The sequence below is a fragment of the Marmota flaviventris genome, chromosome 2 (genome assembly GCF_047511675.1).
Source record: "Marmota flaviventris isolate mMarFla1 chromosome 2, mMarFla1.hap1, whole genome shotgun sequence".
In the NCBI taxonomy this organism is placed as follows: domain Eukaryota; kingdom Metazoa; phylum Chordata; class Mammalia; order Rodentia; family Sciuridae; genus Marmota; species Marmota flaviventris.
The window spans coordinates 187,303,798-187,322,332 of record NC_092499.1 but is presented as its reverse complement, the minus strand read 5'-3'; the positions used below and the strand labels follow the sequence as shown (position 1 = coordinate 187,322,332).

General features: G+C 43.1%; 1 protein-coding gene across 2 annotated transcripts in view; it reads left to right on the top strand.

Annotated features, from left to right (window-relative positions):
* Nucleotides 1-18,535, top strand: part of Ptprt (protein tyrosine phosphatase receptor type T) — a 1,048,660-nt gene that overhangs the window by 435,124 nt on the left and 595,001 nt on the right. For both annotated transcript variants that reach the window (XM_027945221.3, XM_027945220.3), the window contains exon 7: nucleotides 10,617-10,910. In XM_027945221.3, coding sequence (XP_027801022.1) covers nucleotides 10,617-10,910 — 294 coding nt within the window. The remainder of the gene's footprint in view (nucleotides 1-10,616; nucleotides 10,911-18,535) is intronic.

Sequence of the window (18,535 nt, the reverse complement as noted above, 5' to 3'; positions counted from 1 at the left end):
TATAAGAGTAGGGTTGAAGGCAAAAAGACCAGAAATTTAAAAAAAACTAGCACATTCCTTTAGTTTCCTTCTCTGTAAATTACAACTCTGATAATACTTACCTTATGGTGTGATATGAGGAATAAATGAGTTCATATAAGTAAATCTTGGTATAACACTAGGCACGTAGCACTGGGAGAATTAGTTACCTGGCTGTAGTGATAATAACAGGCTTCACCATTGTACTGGGGTATAGACCGGGATGTCTTTGGAACTCAGAGATCCAAACTGGAGAAGGCGTGAGTTCCTTTTACCCAATTCCCCATGGCAGGGCTGCTGGGCAAATGGGACAGAGAAAGCAAGGAATGCCTTTACTGCTCTGGGACAAGCTGCTTCTGCCGTGTGGCCTCTTATTTCATAGCTTTACAATCCTGGTTCTCCTCTCTGGAGAAGAAGGACTCTTGATTCAAGCTTTCTGTGAACTCCTGATTAGCAGGCAAGGAAAAAAAGGCTCTTCTAGAGTCATTGCTCTGCTCTTAATTTGGGGAAGTGGCCCAGCAAAGCATAATCTTGAAAATGATGAGGTGCTAGGGGAGAAAGAACAGCCCAGGGCTGTGCAGATAGGGTGTTGCAAGTCATAAAATCTCATCTAGTGCTAAGTCGTTATGGAATTATGCATTTCTAAATGACTTCCTGGGTTGTGACATGACTGTGTTCAGTAGACTGAGGCTGAGCTTGGTGTTAATTAGCTTTCTGTGTCTGTGATCGAAACACCTGACAAGAACAACTTAGAGGAGAAAATGTTTATTTGGGGTTCATGGTTTCAGAGGTTTGGTCCATGGAGGCTGGTTCCATCACTGGGGGCCCCAAATGAGGCAGAGCATCATGGTGGAAGGGGGTGGTAGAGGAAAGCTGCCTAGCTCATTGCAGCAAATTATCAGTCCATCAAATGGATTAGTCCACTGAATGGTCGCATCTCTCTCTTAATTTAATCATTTCACATCTGAACAATCCTGCGTTAACACAGGAGCTTTGGAGGGACACAAATAATAAGTCCTTAAATTTATTTTCTTGCAGAAATACTGGTTGGGATACCCCCCTGATGGATCCACTTTATCATGACATAGGAAGGGGAAAGTATTTGATGGAATCTTTTTGTCTCTCTATGGAGAGCTCAAAGTGGAGATGCCATCTAAGTTGCTAGTGACTGCTCAATTGCCCGCTAGTGGCTGGTGGGAGTGTGATGATAATAGTAACCAACACAGTGTACTTGTTATGTGCTAGGACTATTCTAGGAGTATCAAATATAATCATTAGGTAATCTTCAATGACATCCCCCATAAGAGAAGTGTTATTGTTATCCCCATTTTATAGTTGGGGCATCTGAGACACAGAAAGGTTAAGTAACATGCCTTGCTTTTCATAATATGTTAGGTCGGATTTTTCCATAATCCTGAGACAAAGACTTGAAAGTAGTTTATCTGGAAGTTGAAGGGACTGTTGATAAAATGGAGCAGAAGTGAAGCATAGGAGGAAGGCCCCTCAAGGGTGCATTAATGAGTTGTAGCCCTGGGGATACCAATGTTTAATTCAACCAGGATCATTTAAAAGACTGAGTGAAACCATCCCATTGTCCTACCAATGTCCAAGGAAACTGGGATGCTTACCCACTTAAATTTCGTATTTCAGTGGGTAAATGTTGTTCCTGGGAATGGTAACACCTTGGCACATCAGTCTGTCTTGCAATCATAATCCCATGGCAGTAGAGAGTCACCTAGCAGGGAGAGATGTCAGTGCTAAAGGTGAGCAGTCACCTGTGCATGGAGGTGCTAACCAAGAAGTCTGCAAGAGGTCTTTGGGGTAGATCAAGGGAATGTGGGCTGAGTGCTACCAACATCTAGAACATAGGGCTAAAAGTAGCAGAGCTGGGATTCAAACTCATTCAATTCTGATGCTAGAATTCCATCTTAAGATAGACTCAAATATGATGAGGATAGTAAAATAGTGAAAACCACATCGTAGAAAGAAATTGCTTAGGATCCTAAGAACTAACAATATTTGTGCCAGAAAATAGAATAGTAAGGGTCCATGACTCCTGCTCTCAAGGACCATCATACTGGGGAGATGCATACGGAAGACCCACTCAAGGGCCTGGGGACACTGGAAAAAAATGCCCTTGGTCCATGTCCTTGAACATTTCACAGTCTGGGGAGACCCATCAGGTAGCCTACATACAGTGTGCAAGTTCTGGGATGAACATGTACCCAGGAAGCACCAATGAGAAGCCTCTCTATGGCAGGGCAGGCTGTCCGTCTCTGTGTACCTCTCTCCTGTCGCCATGAGTACTGGCAGCTAAAGGATTCTTGTTCCCTCTTGTACTGTGTTGAATAATGTTCCCTTAAAACTCATGTTTTTTCCTGAAACCCTGGAATGTGGTCTTATTTGAAAATAGCATCTTTATGGAGATAATTCAAATTAAAATGAGGCCAAATAGAGTAGAGTGGGCCCTGATCCAATATGCCTGGAGTCCTTATAGGAAGAGGGAAATTTGTGCACAGAGCACAGATGGGGGAGAACACCATGAAGACGGGGGTGGGGAGGGGAGTGATGCTGGCAATGCCAACAAAGATCCAGGACTGCCGAACACCAGAGGCTAGAGGAATCGAGGGAGGATTGTTTCCTAGAGCCTGCCAACGGAACAGGGTCCTGCTGACACCTTGATTTCAGATGTCCAGCCCCTGGAACTATGACACAATAAATCTCTGTTGTTTAAGCCACCCAGTTGTGGTCCCTTGTTACAGAACTCCTAGGAATCATCCACTCCCAATCCCTGTCCTTAGCCTTGTGACAGCTGCCTGTCTGGGGACGGAGGGTGATGCCTCTGTTCCCCAGAGCAGCTGATAGCCAATTATGGACACACAATTCTGGTCCCCTTCCCTCAATGAAGACTAAATCTGTGGTGTGGTTTGTGTCTAGAGCTCCCGTGGGATTATGTGGAACTTAGTCTGCTATCAAACGCCAATCCCTTGTTCCGCTTCTACCTTTGCACTATCCTGCCTCCTTCTGAAAAGTCTCCAATCAGTCACTTGCATAGAATCCTCGTCTCAGGCTCAGCTTGTTGGGACCTCCTGCTACCATACCACAGAACACAGAGAACACAGTCTCAGGGGGGAGAATATCCAGGGGGGTCATCCCAGAGGAGAGTTAAACCTTTAAGGACAAGAAAAAGTCAGGTGGCTTGAGACAAGGAAGAGTGATCGGCAGAAGAACAGCACAAGCAGAGACATCTGCTACTTTCATGTCACTTGTGTGTGAAGTTGGGAGGGGGGGAATAGAAGTCAGTGGACAGTGAACCTGGGCGGGTGAGAGAGGTCTCCTCTGGGAAGCCAGGTGTGCTCTCTCACTTTTAAGAGTCTTCACCTGTTGTGTGGACAAGTGTGCTCCTTCTCCCTTCAGGTCTTCAAGTTAAGTCACAGTTAAGTCACAGGCACGTGCTGGGGAATTAAGCAGATATATACAATGATGTCCTGTGTACCTCCCATGTCTATGGTTACTGCTGCCGGCTTAACAAGGAGCTAGATAGTTCCAGATCTGGCTTCTCCTTCTCTTCCACTTTTGTGGCCTCAGACAAGGTTCTTAATCTCCCTCAACCACAGGAATCTATTAGCAGGAGCTGGTATAGTGGAGTGAATACAAGCACCGCCCTGGAATCTCAAAATTGAAAGCTGGCTCCTTCTCTTACTAGCCTGGTAATTGTGATCAATTAACTTCCTGAAGCCTTAGGTTTGCTTTTTCTGTTTTGTTTCATATATAAAATGGGATTGATAATAGCACCTGCTTGAATGCGTTTAGAAGGATTAAGTGACACGGTGCATCTAAAGTCCTCAGCACAGTGCCTGGCACCCAGCTAATCCTCAGGGAGCATTCTTACTCTGTGTCTTCACAGTCCCAGGAGCTGGAACTCCATGGGTTCACTGCACATGAGACACTTTACTACTGAGGAAAGAGTGCAGCCTCTGAGAAGACCAGGGATTCAATGTTGTTTCTGATTACTGCTGGTGTGAGAGTGGATGGGCTGGTTACCTGTATCTGCTCTCACACATCAAGCATCAGCCTTGATATCCACCTCCATAAAATAGAAGTGCTATTATTTGCTTCATGGGTCACTGTAGGGAAACGGAAGAGGAAGCAGGTAAAGCACTCTAAGTAGAATCACAGGACTCTTTGAAAGTCAACTCTAATCGCAGATGGATTTCCTCAAGCAGTGGCCAGAAGTGGCCAGGACCTCTCCTTGCTAGTGAGCTATTGGTGGGGAACTGGCTGGACAAATGGAACAGTTGATTCCTGACACTTGATTCCTGCTACCTAGTTCCTGGGGAGATGGAAGAGGAGATTGGCTGTGAAGAACCGTTTGGCGGGTCATACAAATAAAATCTTAAGATATAAGTTATTTATTTAAAATGCTTATCTTTATAATTGATAGCCAATAAAGGCTTATTGGAGGGTGTTTTTAGAAAAACAAGAAAGAAAAGGAAAAAAGGAAAGAAATCTGCCATTTCCTTACAACCTTAAGAAGAACCATCAACATGTCGGTATATTAATATCTAGATGTTTTAATGGGTTTAGGTAGGTGAGATTTTATTTTCTTGAATTTAGTTGAAGTTAAGACTTCTGTGCCTATGGAGGGTGTCTGAGGAGGACATCTTTCTGGAGGAATTTGTGGTGTCCATTTTCAGGATGGTCACCAAAGCCATGGTTGGCCCTTCAGAGTGAAGCAGCTTGATCTTAAGTGTTAACTAAATGCCATCTGGAAGAAGGGTGCAGAGCTCCGTCTTCTCACAGTGTGGGCTGTGTCCAGCTCAATGTGGTGTGAGGTGGCTCTCTTCTTCCAGGATCTTAGAAAGAAGGGTCTTTCATTAGCTAACCCCCGCATAGGACCCATCCTTATAGTACCCCAGATCCTCATCCCAGAGGTGATGGCATGATCCATCCCAAGGTGCCCTGGGGTATACCTTCAACTCGTTTTCTCTAAGGAAGAGTAAGTAGACAGCACTTTTCTGCATTTTATTTATTTATTTTAGAATCTGAGTGTCTTTCTATGGACTTCACAAACACGCCACAACTTATCTGGCCATAACATTCTTGGCACATGAAATACTCCTGTAAAACCTGAGTGTGTGCCATACCATTGTCCAGATAATAATGGTTAGGAGTGAATACCCCTAGCAGGCTGCCCTGGTCCCAATCCTTGCTCTTTGAATGACTGATTGTTTGACACTGATTGAGTTATTTAATGTATATCTCTTTCTTCATTTTAGAAATGTGTGAATTACAATAGTATCTACCCACAGAGTTCCTGTGAAAATTAAGTCAGTCACTATTTTAAAGTGCTAAGAGCAGGGACAGGTGCCTAAGAATGTGCAGTACATGGTAGCTGCCACTGCTGTCATTCATACTTATTATTATCACCATCTTCTTCGACACGTACAGGTGTTTCATATTGGAATGATCAAGGCTGGGAACTCATTTTTTAGTCTTTTTATTTTGATGGGCAGATGTATTTCTTTAGATGCTTGTGGGAATTTTTAGTGAGTCTTGTGTTTAAAAAATATCACTAGTCCATGGTAAGCTTGAGTCTTATCATTGATCTCATCTGGAACCCACTGTGTTCTTCATAGTCTGCAAACTTGGGTCTTCATTTCAGAAAAGTTTTCTATAATTATGTCTTTGATTGCTGTTCAGTGCTACTTGTCTGATGTCTTTCCCCCTAAATACTGGCAATGCTTAGCCTTGGTGTCCATTCTTCCATTTTTTGTAATGTTCTCCTTCTTCCTCTTATCCATTTTCATTGTTGCTTCCCCTATAACCTCTTGTTTTTAGGAAAGACTATGAAATAATTTTCTACCCAGTTAAATAAGATTTCAAGTGTTTTTGACTATTGGCTGTGTATCAGGCAAGGACATAAAAACTTGTTCCTGTGGGCACCTATGGTGGATTGGATACTGTCTGTTTTTAGTCTAGGGGACAGTGAGGAGTCAGGGCTACTCCTGGGATCTCCCAGTCAGGATAGAGCCAATGAGGACACTGTGGGCCAATTACAAAGTTTAGAGACGTTTACAACATGGATCATAAACCAATCTTATTTTCTATTCTCAAGGTAAAAATATTGAGAAGTACAAAGATTGGGTGGCTTCTATCTCTATGGACCACCAGGGTTACATATCTGGTAAGGCCAGGACCCTGGCCCTGTTGAGTTTCCATTCATCTTTGGATCCTCCAGCCATTTTATTTAATGAAACAGCACTACTTACAAACCCGTAGACTAGCTAATTGGAGTGGCACTTTGGAACACCTTGGTGCCTAGACCTGTGGTCTATGCAACTAAGAAGTTATGCAGCAGATTTGGAAAACAACAAGTATGGTTAAGTTAAAGATGCAAGGAAAGCTGGTCCATGTGTGATAAGTGGCATTTGTAAGAGAATGGAAGGGAACATGGTGGACATGTGTGTCTGTTATGTGCCCATGTTGGCAGGTGGATTGGGGCGGGGTGTTCCTGAGGACTTCTGTGACTCAGGAAGTTGAAATGCAATTAAGGAGGCAGCCAGGTGAAGGGAAGGGGCATTGGGAAGTGTTGGAGACCCAGTCATCCTCACCTGAACCGTGTCAAGACCCACTTCACATCTTAGAAACATACAGTTTTTCTCAAATGTTTGATTTCTGACTGGAGCAGACAATACACACACACACACACCACTCGATCATGGGCTATTTGAAGCACTTTTGCTCTCTGTGGGAATTTCTGGGAGTCAAACTGTTACAAGTGCTCACAGCAGGGAAAAGAAAGACAGAATTGGTCTGGAGATTGCTGCCTGAGGATGAGGCTGAATCACATTAAGAGGTCACCTCACCATCTACACGTGGAAGGAGAGCTCTGGCAGCTCATGGACAGCTGCCGCCCAGGTCCTGTGGTCCGCTCATGAGGTCCTTGTCCTCACCGTGCTTTGATGTCTGACTAGAAGGAATAGAGGCCATCTCTCAGCTCAGGTTGCAGCTTCCTAGAAGCAAATCTGCCTCCCTCTTGATTTGTTTCCAAATTTTGTGAGCACAGATGCTATCAGATGTCAAAGCGTTACTCTAGGCTTTGCACAGTCGACTGGGCAGGGGTCAGGGAAAGAGAGGGCTTGGTTTTGTCTTGTGTGAAAAGCTCACGGATGAGAACAGTCATGTGTCTGCCCAACCTGTTTTTAGGAAACTGTCAGGGCTTCAAAATCTGAATGAGGGTGTCAATAGAATTACTTGATTAGAAGTTAATGGTACAAGGTTGGAGGTTCATTTCTACCAAATTTTCTGAGGCTCAGTTCTGACTAATATTTAGTGGTACTCTTCCCAGCCTCTGGGTCACAGATATTTTCTTCTGTTCTTGACATAGACCCAGCAGGGGTTATGCATGGGTTTCACAGGGTTCATGGATTCCTGAAATGGTGTACAGAACTCCAGGTAATGTGCTGCTGTGAATTTTCCTGGGAAGAGAGTTTGGAATTTCCCATGAGATTTTCAGGACCTATTACCAAAAAGTAAAAACTACTGGTTTAGACTTTCCTTAAAGACTCTTCTGGTTAATTACACAAACATCTCAAGTACAAGAGGGGGCGGGGAGGGACAGCCCTCTGGTCTCGAGCTCTGCTGCTCTCCTCCCACTCTTCTAGCTTAACCCAGCTCTGCCTGGGTCTCTGTCTCCTTCCCAATGACTCTAGTGGTCTCGGGATCACTCTCGTCCTCTAAATTGGATTTTATGGCCATGTAACATTCACTGCATTATCTTGTATGAGGAGGATCGATACAAGTAAACATGAGTTTTCTATGCATTTTCAAGATCATGCTGCTTAATAATATATATGTTCTGTGTCTTACTCCTGCTTCTGTCTCTATGGACCACCAGTCCATGTGTGTGGCTAAGAATGCCAACTGTACACCAACCCACCACTGAAAGGAAAAGGACAAAACAAAGCAATAATCTGATGACTTCTTGGTGCCAGAAACAGAGACATGATAATGAACATACAAAATCTATCACGGTGACTAGTCTCCATGACCAATCTACACATGAACTTGTGAACCCGCGAGTTATTTGACATAGGACATTTATACACTCATGGAGATGTTTGCTGTTATTCTTGACCTACCATTAGAAACACGTGAGAAGACACAACATTTGGAAGGATAAATACCTTATTATTTTTCTGATGATCAGAAATGGAAAACACTGAAGTAGAAGAGCAGAAAACTATGGTGAACAGTCAATGGAAGAGGGCTTAATGTAACCACTTGCTGGGCCCCCAAAGCATTAAAGTCTGCTGCTCTTAAATCTGTCCAGGGCCAGTGTGTGAATTATTATATTAAGGAATTAGTTAGCGTCATCACAGAGCTACAGAATATCACCCTGGGGGCCTCATTGGAGACTGATGGAAACTCTAGAGGGTTGATATTGGCGATCAAAGGGTCTTTATATTTAAAATGCACAAAGGATGAGCCTAGAAATTATCTGCCTGCCAACTTAACTTCTCTACCTGGAACAAATTATCCAAAAATCAATTTGCAAACACCTTTGAGATAACAAGGTCTTGAGTAATAACCCCCATGGCTTTGTAAAGAAAAGCATATACCTTGACTAATCTGCTTAATTTCCTTCTCTGACCAAAAGGCAGGCTACAATAGAGGCAATCTGAAGTTGTCCTTTAAGATTTGCTTCAAGTCACACTGAGAAAATATTGCCCACCCCTGTTTCACAGAAAATTATTCTGTTTCTGAAGAGTCTTCGCTGCTAGGTAATTAATTAGAAGAGAAATGCTGAGTGAGTCTTATCCCAAAGCACACACCCGAGTTCCAAACTAGAACTCATACTTACCTTCACCCATATGAGTAGCCCAGAGCCTTTCTGGGACTGACATGTTCTTGAATACATCTGCATTGCACTCCATCCCTAAGTACCTCCTCAACCCCACCTTTTTATTTTACTGTAGGAATCACTGGCTCATTCATGTCCCTTGATAGATAACCCCATTCCTGGCCTTTGGTCCTAAGAAAATATCAGACAACAAGGACTGCAATCATTTGCACAAAGATGTTCACTACAACATCATTTATAACAGCAAAACTTCAGAACAAGTCACATGTCCAACAATGGGAACATAATTAGTGTGATAACCCGATGGATCATTCTGTAGCTATTAAAGACAGTGAGAGCAAAGTCCATCTAACATATAAACCAAGTCCTCAGGATGTAATAAATGAAGGAAGAGAAACAACTCTGCACTGGATCTCTGAGTTATTATAGCCACATTAAAATTATAAGTATATGAATAAAAATTGGAATGAACATAGAGAAATTAAAATGCCTGCTACATTGGCTGGTGGGGAAGAGGGCTATTTCTTCTTTCATTTTCTTTATTATTATTCACTGCTTTTTGTTAAGAATAAGAATAACAATCATCCAGTTTGCTGTTAAATAGGGATATCAAGAGCCAAACAGCCTTCCAAGGGGAGAGCCCATCTGGGAAGGCATGCAGAAGTTGGTTTCTTCCTGTCTTATCTGTTTCTTGACCTTGGTTAGATGACCTGATTGCTTGGGTTTCCCAGATTTTCACCCATAAAAATAGAGGCAATTAACATTGCCTAAGAAGTAAATGAAATAATATGTGTGAAATTTCCTGGTCTCTAAAAATTTCAAAAGAACTCTGTACAGTGCCTATGCCTATAATCTTAGATACTGGGGAGGCTGAGGCAGGAGGATCCCAAGTTTGAGGCCAGCCTGGGCAACATAAGACCCTGTCTCAAAATGGAATATTTAAAAAATGGGCTGGGGATGTAACTCAGTGGAAAATGCCCTTGGGTTAAATGCCCAGTATCCACTCCACACACACATATGTGCACACATGAATAAGCCCATAAAGAAGTACTTCCTTTCTGCAGCTCTTCCAATAGGGCACCATAAATACTGTTAAAATTCTGGCATGTTTAGCTGACAATATGGAACTTAATGGAAGGGAGGTAGCAATGCAGAGCAGGTAACTCAGCAGGACTTTTCCTTTGACCTTGGATTCCTACTGTGTCCACTATGGCCAAGGGCTCTTTCTCTGCTGGACAGAACCTGCCACAGTGTGGAAGCAGCTGAATTCCTGTTAGGCCACCATCCTTATTCAACCTAGGCTCATATCACCCTCCAGGGAGGACTTCTACTAACAATCTATGTGTTTGGATGTAAAAATGCTTATAAACTACAGATCCCCTCAAATTTTGTGTCAAACCTCACTTTATAGTAAAGGCAAGTTCACTTGAGGATAGGAAGCAGAGGATTCCTCCTGGTGGCCTTGCTGTATACTGGAGAAACCATGTCCCACAGTGTCTTTTTCTTTTTTCTTTCAATGAAGGAGATATGGTAGGTGTTGGCTATAGATTCTGAACAAATGTCTACTCAGGTTACACTGTCAGAAACCTAAAAACTAAAGCAGGAGGTGAATGTGTCCAAAAGGGTTATAGGAATGTTTTACACGGCTGTGCCTGGACTCTGTCCCTCCCCCTCACTTGCTCATCTGTAAACCACAGAGGCTGAAAGTCCTGTGTTGATGCTTGTCTTGCAGAGCCTCCCACCCCCATCGCCCCTCCAGAGCTGCTGGCTGTGGGGGCCACCTATCTGTGGATCAAGCCCAATGCCAACTCCATCATTGGGGACGGCCCTATCATCCTGAAGGAGGTGGAGTACCGTACGACCACGGGCACCTGGGCCGAGACCCACATAGTTGACTCTCCCAACTACAAGCTGTGGCATCTGGACCCCGACGTGGAGTACGAGATCCGGGTGCTGCTCACACGGCCAGGCGAGGGTGGCACAGGGCCGCCGGGGCCTCCCCTCACCACCAGGACCAAATGTGCCGGTAAGCACCACCTCCTTCTTCTTGGATCCATTGTGAGCTGCTGGGCCATCGGGTTACTGGTCCTCCTCTTGCCCAGGTGACTTTGGTGTGAGTGTGCTTACACTGTGGAGAAAGAGAGTCAAGGTCTGGGTCCGGCCTTAGAGGGCATCTGGCTCTGGACTGTGATTCTAACCAAGAACCTCATGACTAGCTGTTTTACGGAGAAGTTCCTGGTTCTGGCAGTGATTCTGATGGGACACTGACTCTGTTGGTGTGGCTCTGCGAACCCCTGATATCATTTGTAGTTTGAGGCTTTCTGGTGCTAATCATGCCTCTGAGGGCTCCCAGCTCTGCTTCTCTGAAGGTTCTTGGCTCCGACTCTCTGAGGGCTTCTGGTTCTTACCGTGTCCCTCGAAGGCCTCATTTAGACTATACCTCTGTGGCCTTCTGATTCTGGTTGTACGTCTAGCATGTATCTGATTTCAACTTTGTCCTTAAAGATCCATGGCTGGGGGGTGACCCTGGGATTTGGTCATTTCACTGTTGGTTCATAATTTGAGTTTTGTCTCTGAGGAGCTCCTGGTGCCAACTTTGTCTTCAGTGCCTCCTGGTTCTGATGGTGTCTCAAAGTTGATTCTGGAGCTGCCTGAGTCCCTCAGAGTTTTCTGATTCTGGATCCTCTGAGGCTCCTGGCTCCTAGCGAAGTCTAGGTTGGGGCTGTTTTTCTAAGGCCCGTCTGGATGCTACTATATCTCCTTTGGCTTCTGGAGCTGTTTCACTCAAGTTTCTGGATGTTGCTAAAGAATCTTCTACCTGGGGCTATATGTGGGAGGGTCCTTTGGATTCAGTTGTATTCGTGAGGCCTCCTGGCTTTGATGGTATTTTTAATAAGGGACTTTTGACTGGGACTGTATTCCTAAGATGTTCTTGGCTTTGAATGCAACTCAAGAAATTAGAAGAAGTCGATGTAGTTGTTTTGTTTTTCTTTCAAATCATATTATTATCTATTTTTTTTCAGTCTAAGTAACCATTCATACATGAAGGAATCAAGGCTCAGTATCTTAAAACTTTTTGTCCAATGTCATAGAGTTGGCGAATGTCATAGTCAGGATTTGCACTCAGGTTTTCTGACTCTAACCCCCTTGATCTCTGGGGGGGATGAATAGAGAGGTAGATGCCGTGGGCGTGGTGCACAGAGCGGGGTGCTGCACTGTGGGGAGGGGCCATTCAGGGAAGAAGGCAGTATTGACTTCCAAGGGAAAAGGGGTCACTGATGGAATCCTGGGGTGCGGGGAATGAAGAGTCCCTCAGAAGAGAGACATGGAACAAAAAGCAAAGTATGTAAATTCTGCTATAAGGTGACACGTTATAGCAGTGCTAAAAATCACTGTTCTGTGCCCCATACTACGATGAATACCATACTACGATGAATACCATATAATTATGAGAAAAAAAATAATGGGATTAGGAGCACCTCATACTTCATCAGTGACACAAAAAGAGAGGAAGCTATTAAAAATGGCGGCACAAGTTTATACGTGTCGAATGGCTAAGAAGTGCATGAGTACCATAATACATATGGTAGATGACCTTGAGAACTTCAGATGTTCACTTGTGGAGGTGCAAGTCAGAGGGCTGCAGCCTGTGAGATACTGTAAAGTGCTAGCAGGATGGCCCTCTGAGGCTGGTGGAAGGGTATACACCAGATACTGACCGGTGTGGCTCACAGCACACCTGGTGAACTCAGGGAGTGGGCGGGTGTTAGGGGGGGGTGTGTGTGTGCGTTTGTTTTGTGCATCTCATTTTGTCTGGATGCAGTTTTGTACTTCACTGATGTTTTTTGCATACAAAATTATCCACAAGAAAACTTATAATTTGCATTAAGCTTAAACAGCTCCCTGATAGAGCAGGTGTTTTAGAACAAATTTGAGTTTTCAACTGTTTTGGAAATAAATTTGAATGTTCTAGCAGAATTAACTGGAACCATCCCTAAATATCTCAGAAGTATATCTTGTAGCATGTAAGCCAAGGAAAGTGAGTATTTCCATCTCTTGGAAATATTGCTTTGAAAGTTATTGAAGCACTATGATGAACAGAGATGCCATTTTTAAAATTATTTTCAAAACTGGCCTTTGGTAAAATTCCTCATTGAAACCTGATTATGAAACTTAGTACTTTAAAAGGACATAAGGGTATGTTATTAAATCGGATAATACCTTATCTCAGTTTTGCAATGCAATCGTCATCCATAAAAATAATTGATTTGATTCTACTGATGAGACTACTCTCTTTCCATGGGGTAAATGTAAGAGTTGTCAGTTGATCTTTATAAATGATATTCAAAGTACTTTATCAGCCCCCATGGACTTATTTGCTGATGATCATATAATACATTTGGAAATTCAATTGCAAGATGATCGTCTCAATAAAAATTTACAATCTATTGCAAACAGTTGCCACAACTGTATAATGGATTTTACATGTTGAAAACACAATGATCTGACTATCACTATAAAAATTATGACTTGGAATGCTATTTTTGATATTATATTTCAAGAAATGCTGGTGTTTAAGTAAGTTACAGCTAAAATCTTGAATAACCCACATTCTACAAAGTGTGTCATCAAGAAAATAATATCATTTCTCTCATTGCCTCTGATGGTAGAATGTTCTTTGCTTCGTAATTAATTTTTAAGAGAATGCCAGGACTGCTATCTATCCATTTGTGGATGCTCTTTATTGGCATTGGTAGTCTGAGTTTTCTCTCCTTCCCCTATTCTATTATTAATCACACTGAAAATGTACTCATTATTTTACAAAACCAGAAAATGAGAGAGTGTGGAATGTGGGAGGTATCATTTCTGCCCAGAGGAATTTACAGGCTGGGTGAAGACTCCAACCAAACAGCAAGAGGTAAAACATAAACATGAAGTTGTGTGTTGAAATAGCATACTTCATGGAAGAAGACAGGGTCAGCATCAAATAGTAGTGTTCTCAGAATAATGCAGAGCAGTGTGGTTCTCAAAGTGTGGTCCCTGGACTAGCATTATCAGTGTTACTAGAAATTAAATGTTTGTCTTCCCCCCAAATTTATATATGTTGAAACCTAATCCTCAGTGTGCTGGTCAGGAGGTGGAGGATTTGGAAGGTGATGATGTCACAAGTCTCGTAACAGAGACTCCAGAGAGCTCCTTTGCTCCTTTGCTGTGTAAGGACACAGCAAGGAGATGGGTCTGTGAACCAGGAACTGGGCCTTCACCAGGTACCTGATTTGGTGACACCTTGATATTTGTACTTTCCTGTCTCTAGGACTATTAAAAAATAAATTCTGTTGTTTATCAGCTACCTACCTTATGATATTCTGCTATAGCCACCCAAATGAATTAAGACAAATATCACCCGGAGAATTATTATAAATGAAAATACTCTGAACTAGTTTCTTGACCCAGTGAATCAGAAATGCTGGGAGTTTGGCCTGGGAGTCTGTGCTTTAAGGAGCCCCCTGACCCATGTGGATGCACAGCCAAATGGAAGAATCGCTGATATGCAGTGACACCTGAACCTGGCCCCTCTATAAATGCCCTTTATATAATGTGATCCTTAAGGCGGCTCTGAGAGGTAGATGGGGGGGGGATTATATTCAGAGTTATGAGATCAAGGTCACAGTTTATTTAAGTTCTTAGAGGTAAGTCTTCTGACTTAAGGGACTCTCACCCTGTGGTTTATTTATTTATTTTTAATTTATATGTGACAGCGGAATGCATTACAATTCTTATTACACATAAACAGCACAATTTTTCATATCTCTGGCTGTATACAAAGTATATTCACACCAATTCGTGTCTTCATACCTGTACTTTGGATAATAATGACCATCACGTTCCACCATCATTTATCACTCCATGCCCCTCCCTTCCCCTCCAACCCCTCTGCCCTATCTAGAGTTCCTCTGTTCCACCCATGCTCCCTCTCCCTATCCCACTATAAATCAGCTTCCTTATATCAGAGAAAACATTTGGAATTTGGTTTTTTGGGATTGGCTAACTTCACTGAGCAATATCTTCTCTAACTCCTGTGGTTTGATGGAGTTTTTGGCTGTGGGGACCTCCTCTCCTCCCAAGTGTCTTTTTGAAGGTGGGATTGGGTAATCATGGAGACCAGCTGAGAATGAATGGCTGCCTCAGTCCTTTTCATCAAACACTTACTGAGTCCATTCTATGTGCTGAACTCTGTTCTAGTCCTGGGTGGCAGAGGTTGGCTTAGTAAGGACCTGCTAGGAGCAGGCAGAGGCTCGGCAGCAGGAAGTCACAGGCTCAAGTGCATCTCAGTTCATCAAGGCAGGTAGGCATGTGTTCTGGTTCTACCAGGACGAAGGAGACACTGACAAGGTACCCCCTCAGGGCACTAGGAGCAGAGTCAACCCCTTGAGCACCTTGAGCAAGAGGATTGTCAAGGGTTAGGCTTCAGAGTATCTCAGACCAAAAGGTTGGAGTTTGGAGCAGGACTCCTAGCCGGTTACACTGGAACCTAGACAGACCATCATGTGGGATTCCAGGAATGTGACAATGGGGAAAGGGAGTCTAAAGTGACATGCCAGGCTTCTGGTTCAGATGACTGAGAGGTGAGTGGCAGAACCATTTCCTGAGATGGAAAACACAAAAGATGGGCAGAGGAGTAGTTTGAGCTGTAATATGTTGTGCTGGAGGTGAAGGTGAGTATCAGGTAAGGGGGACCCACAGAGGGACTAGGTGACTGCCTCCTCTTCCATGAGAACCTCCTGATTTCACCTGGACTTTAGGATCAGAGATACATCTTCATACTAACGAAAGTGATTTAATTCCCAGTATTTATGCCATTCCCTTGAAATACTTCATTCATTTTTTGGTGGTGTTCATCATTTGGTTCCTTGTTCTCATTCTAATCATTCATCATCTTTTCTGGAAATGCAGGCCTTGGGGCAAAGGCAATCATGTGTATCCAAGTGCTTTGAAAATCTCAAAATGCTCTTTAGATGCCTATAATGAAATAAATCATTATTTCTTGCTGTTGTTGTTATGGAAGTTATGATTATGAATTGTTATATGAAAACAAGGAGTCCAGTTCTCAGGACTGATTGGCACCTCAAAAGGAGACCAACTTTTGTTATTCTTCCCTATCTGATGGGAAATCCCATTTCAGGACACGATACTCATATTGTAGTCTGGACTCTCAGAGGTGTTCTTGTCTAGAACATTGGATGGTTTCCTCTAGCACATCCTCACAGCAGACATCCAGAGGATGATAGGAATTGGGTCCAGGAGAGCTGAGGGGTGTCCATCTCTGCCTCTGATAGTACGTTCACAATCTCTGAGGCAGCCCATTCTGCTCATGGGTTGTGTTATTGTATTCTCTATCCTTTGTCAATGTGGTTATGAATTTTGGGATGAGGTCATACATGGACACTATCCTTTAGGTTCAAAAGAAGAAGGACAGCAGGCAGGCTGCTAGAATTAACTATCTGGAGTTCACAGAAGAACCAAGGGCAGTGACATTGAAAATGATTGCCAAGGTCAGTAACTGGGGAAAGCAAGTGAGATGATGAAAAATATAGACACTGTGATTCAACTTGGACTTCCATCTCTTCTGTTAAGTATCACTTTTAATAGTCTGGACACCTGTGTACTGATGTCTTAAAATTATCATCTAACATCAGACAGAGATAACTTCCTCATTGTTGCCCCAGATCTGCCTCTATACAACACCCATGTATAGGTCCTGATTTTGCTTCCTGGAAATATTCCTTCTCATTAAAAAAAAAGAAAAAGAAAAAAGATCTTCAGCAACCTAAAGTGTCTCTCTTCTGACCTGGAAACCTCTTTTCTTTCTCCCCCAAAGCCCTTCTTGAACTAGTCCCCAGGTAGCTCTCTTCACATCATTATAGGATCACAAATCAGCAATACCATAAACCAAGTGATTGTACATCTCTCATGTGATTGCTTGCTCCTGGGAATCAAAGACCCTGTTGCTTGAGAGCCCACTTCATTGTCATCTTGAAGAATGCCAATTCTCCAAGTGAAAGTGTCTTTGTACAGCCAGAGATGCCACATCCATTGCTGATTCAGGGGACTCTATTCCCTTCACCTGAGGGTTGATTGCATGTTATATTTTATTTACATATTTATGGATTTCTACTTGAAGTGATATGTGTCTAGCTCTCTCTTTCTCCAGAGGGATAAAAAGAAGGAATTCAAATTGCTGAGCTCAATAAAGTGAGAGTCATCATTAAAATTTAGTGAAAAGGATATGGGTTTTAGAGCCACAGAGAATCTGTTTTTTATTTCAAGCTGGGTATTTGCTAACTATACGATCTGGGATATTTACTTCACCTTTCTGTGCCTCAGTTTCTTTTATTCCATTGAAGGGAGATTATATTGCATCTTGTCTGTTGGGAGGCTTTGATAAGGCAAGTTACATGCCTAATAGAGAACTCAGAACCCAGAAACTCTTTGATGCACATTATTTAGAAATAAATCTCAGGCCTGGGAAGACAGTGTCAGAACCTAAGCTGATTTCCTTCACTGTGGTATGATGCACCGTCTTATAAGAAGAATTTCTCTGGTTGCCACTCTGTGTACTTTTTCCAAACAGAGGTGTTTTAGCACAGAAGCTCTGATCACTGAAGGAGGAGTGGGATATTTGTGGCTGTTTGGGTATCATGTAGTCCTCAATATGTAGCTATAATAGTACCTGATGATGGGGGTGGGGGAGTGGGAAGGATGGGATGATACCAGCTCTTAATTCTGTTTTTAGTAACAAGTAAAAGAGAAAAACATGTTATCCATATCCTTCTCTTCTGGAAGGTCAAGGTGTGTGAGAATGAGACCTTATATGTCTGGAGCAAATAGGGAATGAAAGTATGTCCTGACCCTCTGCAATGCACTTGACCCTCAGGTGCTCATGCTACTATCCTGCCAATAAAGAAGTCTTCCCCTTCTCTGAGGGGCCAATGGGGTCTGCCTGCAAGTGTCTTTCAGTCTAGGGTGTAGTTCTGTGGCAGAGCAGAGGAAGAGAAAGACAGGAATAATTAAAAGTCTGCAAGATCGAACAAAGTTATGAGTCTGGTGAGAATTTTCCCCCATTTCTCTAAGCTCTGGCTGCATCTTTAAAATGGGGGTAGCATAACTTGGCTTAACTCTCAGGGCTTGGAATTAGAAGTAAATGGAACTTCCTTATTGACAGGATAGTAGCATGAACACAGATATCCAGCTCTGCCCTGCCATAATCCCAGTGAAATTCATAAATCTTAAGAAAGCATGGCAAGATTATCTAGTAAAAATGAAATCACTATCCCATTCAGAATCAAAGAAATAAAATTAATGGTTTCTACTGAGAAATCTTCAAGATCCTGAGAAACCAAAGAGGGAGAGGTTTCCCATGCATGCTAATCCATGCTCAGAGAGCCATTGCCACTCGTGCAATGCAGGTGAGCCCCTTCTGAAGGTGGCTGCAGAAGGTGGGTAGGACCACCACTTCATCAAAAGAGATGGAGCAGGGGTACTGGCTGTTTGTGCGTCCTGCTGCCCTCCTGCCTTCTCAGCTGCTTCCGTCCTTCTTTCTTCCCCTGGAGTATAGGACCATGGGGAAAAGATAAGGGGTGAGGGAGGAAG